The sequence below is a fragment of the Ruditapes philippinarum genome, unplaced genomic scaffold (assembly GCF_026571515.1).
Source record: "Ruditapes philippinarum isolate M1 unplaced genomic scaffold, ASM2657151v2 ctg11925_1_1_1_1, whole genome shotgun sequence".
Lineage (NCBI taxonomy): Eukaryota > Metazoa > Mollusca > Bivalvia > Venerida > Veneridae > Ruditapes > Ruditapes philippinarum.
Window position 1 is genome coordinate 6,259 of NW_026860939.1, and position 10,296 is coordinate 16,554.

Sequence of the window (10,296 nt, forward strand, 5' to 3'; positions counted from 1 at the left end):
AGTGTCCTCAAACACTCGTGAAAAATATAATTATGTAGATAAAGGCTCAGGTTGATATCACGTCCAAGATTTTTACTGAAAATGTGTAACCTGAAATTAATCCTAAACTCCACCCATTGTATTGTAAACAACTTTCTATAGGCTTGAGGCGTTCTAGCGGGTTCAAATGAGGAGCTAGTATTTATTAAGAGAACATTTTACCCACCTTCGCTTCCTCTCTTTTGGGCTCTTAAAAAACGCTTAAACGTGCCGTGATATAGCGCAAGAAACACACTGGCAGTAACAAAAGTTATCATAAGAACCCCAGGACATCTTTAGAGTTATTACAAGAACTCCAGGACATTTGAAAAATCGGGTATAAATTTGAAAGCCGGCGCCTTATGTCCGCAATTTTGCATTATACTAGTAATATGGCAGGGATGAAGATCAGAAATAAACAGGTCCATACATGTGAATTGGTAAATAATGTGGAAATTTTACTCACAACTACCAGATTTTAAGCAAGAGGCGACGAAAAATGACCTATGAATAAGTTTTTGACACATAATACAAGATTTTAGAAAGCTTAATTATTAAAGTTTACTTTAGCACCTAAAACTGGCTTTTTAAAGATAAAAATTATCATATTTGACGAGTGTTTTTGTAGTATATACAAAATTTTCCGACGAACTCTGTTACAGTTATCACAAGAACTCCTGACAAGTTATCTTAAGAACTCCATCCATCGTGTAACAGTTCCTCCCCGTATATAACATAACTTCTAACAAAGTGTCAACAAAGTGCTCAATGACAATTGGTTTCTAAGTGATAAACTCAGTTGCATAAGTGACTTTTTTGGCTAGAAATTGATTCATTTGGCTAGTTGCATGGAGGTCAATTATCACAACATTGTGCATCTAAGGCATGACTGGTGACATATCCGGGCTCCGTTCTCGACAGCGAAAGCTGCTTTTTGTGCCTTAAGAGACGGATGGGCATCATCAGGCAAATACTACATACACACGTACAAATATAACAAACCGGAGCAAGGCTAAAATAAACGGAATGCATTTGTAAGGAAATTTACGGAATGATAATTAATACGTTGGCCGCAAAAGATTAGGAAAAGCTTTGTTAACAACACTATGAGTGATATACTCTGAATGATATGGATTTTATCTCACGAAATAAAAACCCAGACTTTCACTTATATTAGCATGAATTACGGTATTTCAACGATTTGATAGAGTATGCCTCGAATAACAACGCAAAATATTGACACATATTTCTTAAGCAAGACAGATTCAACAACTTCAAGTGTCTGACGTGCACATCCACTGCACATAACAATTTTCTCAATTATATAATCTTATATTTGGAGTGTCCGTTATGTTCAACAATGATATCCATGTGATGAGATATTTTCCTTATTCCATTCATATTAAAATGTTTATTCTAATATGTATATAGCCGCGACATGTTACATAACTTGGAAAACATCTTGACACTGAAAATAAAATTACGATGAAAAGTGTATATGACTTTAAATAGTTTAACTTTGCCCTGAAATTGTTGTCTGGTGCGAGGACAATGTATCAAGTGTCGTTTTATGGGATGAAAATAGATTTGAGCCGTGTCATGACAAAACCAACATAGTGGGTTTGCGACCAGCATGTATCCAGAGCAGCCTGCGCATCTGATCAGGATCCATGCTGTTCTCCACTTGTAATAGAGTTGGTAAGCAAATAGCATGGATGCGCAGGCTGGTCTGGATCCATGCTGGTTGCAAACCCACTATGTTGGTTTTGTCGTGACGCGGCTCATTTGTCAACTTGAAACTCTCTTTCCTATTATACTTAAAAACGATTGAGCTAAGTGCTTAATAAGGAGTTCAAATTTACCAGAGCAAGTTTATCACTGAATCTTTACGCTATAAAAATGAATCTTTACTGCGAAATACCGTCATCATTGCTGTGAAATTTTATTATTTTAGTACAGTTACGAATTGTTTTTGCTTATGCGCACTGTTTTAAAACTGCACAGCTCTGATTGGAAAAGCGTGCGTCATATAATTAAAAGTTTAACATTATCGAAGATTTCCCTAAGAAGGTCGGAAGCGTGATTTATTTCACAAAAGATACCATCGTCGTTCTTATTTCCTCCCTCCGTATTGGCAAACCGACACATTGACGGCGCCATTTTGTTTCAAAAAATGGAAAAATAAAAAACAACATTTTTTTTTTGTTTTGCACTGACATTTTTTTTACAATGATAGAAAATGGTCTAGCTATTTCAATAATGCAAACAGTTTAATATCACCTGTCAGTTATTAAAGCGATATCAACGTCACAATACGGTGCCAAACAGCTCGTGCAAAAACCGTCAAAACAAATGTTATGTTTTTAGGCTATTGACCTCATATGAGCTCCTTTTATCACTTAACCAACAAAGGGTTTTAGTTTATTTCAAGTCAAATAATATGTTTTGTGTTTGAAAAATTAGGCCTGGATATATATTGTGTAAAACTTTATGTATCTGTGAATATCGAATGGCATTATGACCTAATTTAACTCATGAACTATATCAAGTATTAAATAACATTGAATAAGAATGTTTGAATTTTGAGGAATCAACAAATCTTTTTTCTTTTTTAGTGTGCCCTTCTTAACTCATTACTGATTTTGACACTGTAAGAGTTCGTCGCCTTGGTTTTAAGTTAAACCAATAGAATTCCATCACTTTTCCTCCACGTTTTGATGCATTCGACGCTACTTTTAACCCATTATTACTTGAAGAACATCAACATTAATTCTGATCATAAATGGTAGGCGCTTTGTCAGGAAAACTGTTAAAAATAGTTATGTTCTGAGTTTTTCAGATGACAGCTCACAGACCTAAGTGTGGAAGATTCAAAATAAAAGCATACACGTGGAAAAAGAAGCTGGCACTTGCCTACCCTTGAAGATATTTAGACTGGGACTGGATTTGATCCGGTATGGGCGTTATTTCTAATGAACTAATAAATACCTTAGTCTTCTTGGTAAATAGGGATAAAGATGATATTGGATATGAGAAAATTTTGTAAGTATGAAGTAGTCGTGATTAACATAGCGAAATGATACCGTATATTTTGTAACGGAACTCCCTTTCATGGGGGACTGTGGCTTTCTATGGAAGACCAACCAAGATTATTAAACAATTGTGTCACACTGCTATTGAAGTCATAATTATTGCAAACTTATCCAGCTGAAGCTCTTTGTACACTTTCGATTAGTATGTTATATGCCAAGGGTGCTGTATAATTGAACAAATCTGAATAAATGATAGGGAGTTGTTTTTGTTTGTTTATTTGTTGTTTTGTCTTTGAGATATATTATTTCTATAGCTTGTTCAGTTAAGGTATTTAGCGATGGTAACAAGGTTCCTTGGCAGTTTTGCCTGATTTTGAGAATTTACGGTAAGATGTAATGTTCCTTTTTTCGGGTAATCTTAACCACTTTCCACTTGTCGATGTTGAACTCAAAAGCCCAGTCTTGTTCACAAACCTCTCTAGTTTATGAAGGTTGTTTTGTAGTTTGTCTGTTTCTGTTTATCGCTAGATTGTCAGGAAAACTAGATTATCTTGTAATTCTTCAAACTTTGAGAAGCTTTTCAACGCCTTTTTCAGTTGGAACATCTCGACTTGTATTCAGAAGGCTTACGGAAAGGGGGCATATTGAAATCACAAGCAGGTCATATAATTATGTTTTACGGGATATTCTTCCCCTTATTTGATCCACATCCTGACGCCTTGTGTAATTTTCTTTGCAGTGAACGCCAATCACAACATCGAGATATTCATTTCACCCATTTGCTCTCCTCACCAGCCCCTGCCCGTCTTTCCGCATCGACACTTACAGCAGATCCTCACCTTCGACCCCACCCCCTTTTCTGGCTATCAAGCTGTTGCAATTTTCAGGGGAGGTTAAGCTGTTGATGTAAGTTTGAGTATATTTAGATTTTCTTATCTTTGGTCCACTTTCCTAATGAGGTCAATCAACTTCATTTCTCTCCCTTTATCTTTTTGACTCTGGAAGTTTAACTGTTTTGTTATAGTGACAGTTTTTTCACTTGCAGGATAAACGTCACAGACAATTTAGGGTAGGTCACTTAAGTTAACTTGTTTGGCATATTACAGGATTTTTGTCTTTTAAAACTCATTTTATCGTGCCATTTGAAATTTCAGGGTATGTAATTTTTATACATTAGTTTATTCCCTCTGCATATTTTACAACGTTTGTCAGGGATAAGCGTCCGTGGCCATGAGAGAAATCACGGCCATTCACCGTTGTGGATTCAAATCCCGCCTGGTTCTTTTTATTCTTTCATGTGAAAAAGCTATTCAACCAGCTAACGGAACGGCGATGGCTCCACTCAGGTACTCGCGCGTGACTGAAACAATGCAATGAGGGATTCTTAAGGTTTACCTCCACCAGTGAAGCTGCCATATGGTGCGACTTAAACCATTTTCTAATTTTAGGGATGTCTACACATGTATAATCTTTTCACAGTGGGATACATTTGAGCACCTAAAGTCTATACGTGAACACATTATTGATTCAACAAGAGAAAGTTGTACTTTATTTTGTCATATTTATATAATGAAGAATACAATAAAGATCAAAATACTGAAAGAATAATATCTTGTTAAGAGAAAAACTCAAAACTATATAGTTAATATTCAAGAAATAGTCTCGTATACTAATAACTGTGCAAAGGCAATATATCATGTCTATTTCATAATATTTGAAGTAAAGCTGAAAGCTGATTAAGTTTCAAAATGAACAAATATAGGCCTACATGTAAAGCAAAGGATCATACAGTTTATATTTCCGATACTTGTTGATTGTAGAAAGTAAATATAAGACAGTAAATAGATCTATATATTTCCAATCATTTGTCAATGAATTATTACACAAGCACCAGTAACTCCTTAATTTTCATCTGATGATGATGATGATGATGACGACGAAGAAGAAGATGATGATTCTGCCTCGGCAACTACTCCAACAAACGAACATGTAATTTTGGCGCCAAAATGTCCCGCCCAACTGCAAGTATCACTGCCGCCATGCGAGTATTCAATGAACCTGACACCTGGACCATAGCCTGTGAAGTTTTCCTCCACCTGAAAATATGATATACATTTAGATGCATTAAGCAGAATTTATTTTATAAGATAATCATAATTCAGACATTATACATGAAAGTTTTCATGAGCCACATATACAAGGATTTAAAGTTTAAATCGGATACTTAATTTGTTTTTGACAAATAGAAATATTTTCATTCAAGGTTTTTTCCTTTGCAAATTCAGTTTGATGGTGCTAAGTTGGGTCGCCCCCATGCACAATTTCATTAACTACTCGTATAAAACATGTTCATAATGCCTCCAGATTCATGCTTATTTTCATGAAAAGTTTGAAAATGTAAAACAAGTACAATATTGTAAAGTGAACAAAGACAGTAACTTAAACATTACAATCCACAAAGAATTACTAAAAAGAGGCTAGAACATGCAAAAAGGAACAAGAAAAAAAAACAAAACTAAAAAACAACTCTTACTGGTTAGTCACGCAGTAGCAGTAAATAATATCATATACCATTTGCTTAATATCTTGATTAGATTTTCTTACAATATTTTCAGATTCAGATTAACATGAATAGAAATTAGTTTAATGATACAATGTTATCAATTGTTTCTACTAACAATGTTATCTTCACAATTAAGATTACCTTGTACCAGTCACCCTCAGCGTCCTTTGTTTCTTTCACTTCCCTTTCATCAACCGTCTCCATGTCGGAATTTAGCAGACGAACCTTCAACCAGTACGAACAACCCGCGTCGCCACGAGACCCAAACCTGCATGTACAGAACAACACTTGGTTTATACGTCTAAATGGACTGAGACAATACATGAGACTTATTTATATAACATGTTTTTAGAATGACATAAAAGAACAAGTGATCATAGAAGGAAAATCTATATTTCTTTCAAGTTACAAGGTATTTAGGAAGGATAAAATATAAATTGTTGAATTGTACCTGGTGCCTACTTCATTTGGAATTAGTAGAATAAACAATTTCCTACACGATGTGCAAAGCTTTGCCTCTTTCAATAATTATGTAATAAATATTAACTTAGGGATATCTAACCAAAATATTAGGTTATATAGGTATGTTATATTCACTCTGATTGGATACAGTGATCAACTATACAGTATGTAATTCAAAAAAATGATTCTAGATCATACCATTCGCTCACTTTGATTTCCGGCCTGCTCTCGTCCATGTAGTGAGAATCAAACCCTTCAAATCCTAGGTCAATGACTTGCTTTTTCTCACATTCCTGGTGAGATGTTGACCAACACGACTCACCTATACATAATATATTTCAAGATGTTAAAAATCATAAAGTTACCTCTGGTTAATACAGTAGGCACTAAATTTTTTGGTCCTTCCGCAAAGCCGTTTTTTCCAGGATACCTAACCAGTCATTACCAATATCTCCGCTAATGACCATAAAGAACTTTAAGGAGAGACTAAGTTTATTTCCACAAAATTTCCACTATCCTTTGCTTCAAAAAATAAACAAGACGTTTTACTGATGGCGAAAGTGTGTTTTACTGATTTGGAAAAAAAAGTTAAAGAAAGCCCTATAGAGAAATGTCATAGTTTTTTTTATGGGTAGACTGTATGGTCTAGTATTAAAGAATATTAAAAGTTTTAAATGTTTTGGTATTTTTCTTAAAGAAATGTTAGCTAATCATATGTGTGTCTAATCTTCTAAAACACAAAAAGGTGCAGAAGAAGGTAAAATGCAGTACTTGCAACTCTTTCTTTATTTTTGTAACACTTACTACTCTAAATATCTTAAATGAAATTGTCCATCTTTCAATATACTAGTAGAAAATGCGATTCATCATTTTAAGGGAAAAGTTAATAGTGAACAGTACAGACCATTATCTGATGGCGCCAATTGAATGCATGCCAACAGGCAAGGTCAAAATAGTCTATGGAAGGTAAATAGTATAATTATGCTTTCTCTTGAAACATCTACCAAACAATCACCAAATATTAATAAATATTTTAAGCACCTTCTGCGTCTTCGTTGACCTCTTTGATTGGCTTACATCCCGCTGGCTCCGCCTCACAGCACCACCCATCTCCGCCATTGCTAACAATTTCCCAGCCCTCCAATTCCGCTATAAAATTTCAACATCAATATAATTAAGTCTTTGAAGAATAATAACGACATCGCATTTGGAAAAGAAGACAGTATCATAACCTTACAATTTATTTTTTAAATAAATATGCATTTACATGGCTATAGGAACAGTTTTCGCAGTCTTCCAATTATAACAATAGATTCCCAAAAAGAAAACGTTATTTTGATTTTTTTTATTAAATTTCTATATTCAGCATATTCAGCGAGGGGCAAATTGATTTTTCTGAAAAATGCATTTATCATCATTATATTTTTGGGTGTTTTTGCTTTTATTTTTCATCTTTACCAAAAAAAATAGAAAGAATAAACTAGTAAAGTACAGCACATGGATTAAAAAGACACTCTTTTTTCGGGGAATGTTAATATTCTTGATACACATAACCATCAAGAAGAAAATTAAAACATAATATGCTTTGAAACTACAAAATTGTTTCAAGAGTCAAAAACAATTGATCTTACAAGAGGCACATGGATTCTTGAGTAAATTTTTGCCAAGTTTCTCTCTGACAGCCTGCAAGAAAATCAATTAATTGTTCAATAAAATACATGTATATTATAATTATAAAGCCAAGTTAACCTCAAACGCTTAAACATCTTTGCAACATCATTTAGTGTTGAGCAGCTGTATATTCTATAAAATGTTGTTTTTTCTATGATTCAATAAATTATTATCATTATTTAAAATTTGTTTTGTATAACTTGTATATTTCTACCTGTTTCACATTTAAATAAGTATGCAGTGATTTTGAGTAAACAATCTTTCAGCATATTACAGCTGTAATTTTAAAATATTCGCCTCTATTTAAAATCCTTGAAAAAAGTGCAAAAGATGTATGTCCATTCACATAATATTTTGTGTCAGCAATTCAACTGAAAATATTTCATAAAATATCAGGTCAATGTTCAACAAAGGAAAGCGACATTCACAGACTCAGCTTCGACAATACCCAACAAATCGGGGCCACTGGAAATGCACCCAGCAGAAATTATACAAAGGGGAGACAGCCTACGTTTCAAAACGTTCATATAATCTATAAGTAATAAATAAAAGGTAGACAACTATGGTAAACCATGACAATTCCTATGCTGTTTTAAATAAAGATTTGTCCGCGGACAGCGCGCTCCCATTTTCTTCAGTGGTAGATAGTTAATTCAAAGCAACACAGAAAATGGGGGATGTAATTCTGCTAACATGCTTGGCAGACCAAACTGCCTTTGATAGTCAAGAAATATTTCAAGTTTGAAGAGAAAACCTTAAACGATTTTTTTCAAAAATATTCTAAGACAAAAAAGGCAAATATATAAGTACAAATGCCTTTCAAGATTATCCAGTTATTGAAAAAACACATCATTTCAAAATAATTCAGCCTCACCCTTTTCTTTTTGTTGCTTCTTTTCTTTCCTACAAATACGCCAGAGTTAGTCATTTTGGCGCCGAAATGTCCAGCCCAGTTTTTGGTATCTTGTCCACCGTGTTTAAACTCTACATATCGGACACCTGACGGATAGCCTTTGAACACGTGCTTCACCTTAAATACAAAAGTTATCGTTACAAAATAAAGCATGATTTACTGTGTTGAATTAGGTGACATTTCCCAACATTTTTTTTCTGAATCAATCATTTTTTACAGCAATCGTTTTAAGGAAGAAGAACTCTGTCTAGCAATTTTGGTAACTTTTTTATCAAGGCAAAGAAGGAAAATTTAAACAAGCGCAGGGATTTTTTCAAAGTTTGCACTAAGGTATACTTGAACACAAATTACCATTAGCCTAGATCCATATTTCTATGTACATGTATTAAATAATTGCGGGACCTACACGAGCATAATGGACCTAACATACAAGGTGGTCGCTGTAGGCAACTGCCAGGTATAATGTCACATGTAAAGAAAAAAGATAAAATTTTAAAGTGGTTGATCAAATAATTACTTTTATCCAATCAGATCCCTCTTCCCGGTTATCAGTAAAGTTCCAAGCGTCTAGTTCCGTTTCTTTGTCGTCTGCTATTAGACGCACACTGATTTTGTACTCGCATCCACAATCCGATCTGGCACAATACCTGGAAAACAACACAAAAAAACCCAATCATTCTTTGAATAAAAGTTTTAAAATAACTTTTAGTATCATGAAGCCATACAAAGATTACACTTTTCCTTCTTTTTCTAATACAAAGAGTTTCTTTGGCCTCATAGGAATAATTCACTTTGTTGTGCCATGGAAGATCTTATAGCATACTGTAGCATTGATTAGAATTGTAAACTGTAGTTTAAGACACAAAATTGGTATTGGAATTGGTTATCGCTGCATGAACTCAATTACCTGATAATAAACGCTTTTTATAGTAAAGTTACTGTTATTCTTTTATAAAACATGACGGTTAATTTCACTTGATTATTACCAGTCTCGAATCCTGATTGGTGGTTTTTTGTCGTCTAATTTATCCTCGCTTATATCGAACTCCGGTAAATAGACTAATTGGTACTTTTCACAAAAGTCGTGACTAGTTGCCCAGCATGGCATATCTTCTGAAAAACAAGAAAAAAAATGTGTCGATGAACACACATGCGTCCCAAAAGCACATGTGTTTCATAAACTGTTTAATTTATTGATGATGTCATAGTAGAATGTAAACAATATTAACTAGAACTGCCACTATCATGGCGTGAATACCCCCGCATACCACTTTGTCAGAATCAACAGTGGCCATTTAGAGCTCAAGGACAACCTCCCTGCCAAATCTGAGGTTACTAAGCCAGTGCATTGCTAAGTTATGTATTCTACATGCTTCAAATGTGAAAATGTCAAAATCAATACATTGCGGACAGGACATTCTTTAGCAATTGAGAAGAAAAGCTTTTTTTTTGTCAAGATCCCTGTGACCTTGACCTTTGAACCAGTGACCTCAAAATCAATAGGGGTCACCTTATAGTCATGATCAACATCCATGCCAAATATGAAGACTGTGGGTCAAAGGAATCTTAAGTTAATGGCTGGACAAACTTTTTGAAGTCAAAGTCCCTATGACCTTGACCTTTGATCCAGTGACCTC

General features: G+C 34.4%; 1 protein-coding gene across 1 annotated transcript; it reads right to left on the minus strand.

Annotated features, from left to right (window-relative positions):
- Positions 1 to 4,569: 4,569 nt before the first annotated feature.
- Positions 4,570 to 9,805, minus strand: LOC132713991 (F-box only protein 6-like). The gene is made up of 8 exons (XM_060696730.1): positions 9,646 to 9,805; positions 9,177 to 9,306; positions 8,621 to 8,776; positions 7,707 to 7,758; positions 7,117 to 7,224; positions 6,274 to 6,397; positions 5,755 to 5,881; positions 4,570 to 5,146 (listed from the first exon to the last, which is right to left on the minus strand). The coding sequence occupies exons 1-8, from the start codon at positions 9,765 to 9,767 to the stop codon at positions 4,952 to 4,954; spliced, it is 1,014 nt and encodes a 337-aa protein (XP_060552713.1). The 5' UTR covers positions 9,768 to 9,805; the 3' UTR covers positions 4,570 to 4,951.
- Between the last annotated feature and the right edge of the window lie 491 nt (positions 9,806 to 10,296).

Coding starts and splice junctions, on each gene's coding strand:
- LOC132713991 (XM_060696730.1), bottom strand. CDS start 9,767: ATGCCATGCTGGGCAACTAGTCACGACTTTTGTGAAAAGTACCAATTA. Junction 6,398..7,116: donor GGTCAACGAAGACGCAGAAG/GTGCTTAAAATA, acceptor TATTATGTATAG/GTGAGTCGTGTTGGTCAACA. Junction 5,147..5,754: donor CTGAGGGTGACTGGTACAAG/GTAATCTTAATT, acceptor TCATATTTTCAG/GTGGAGGAAAACTTCACAGG.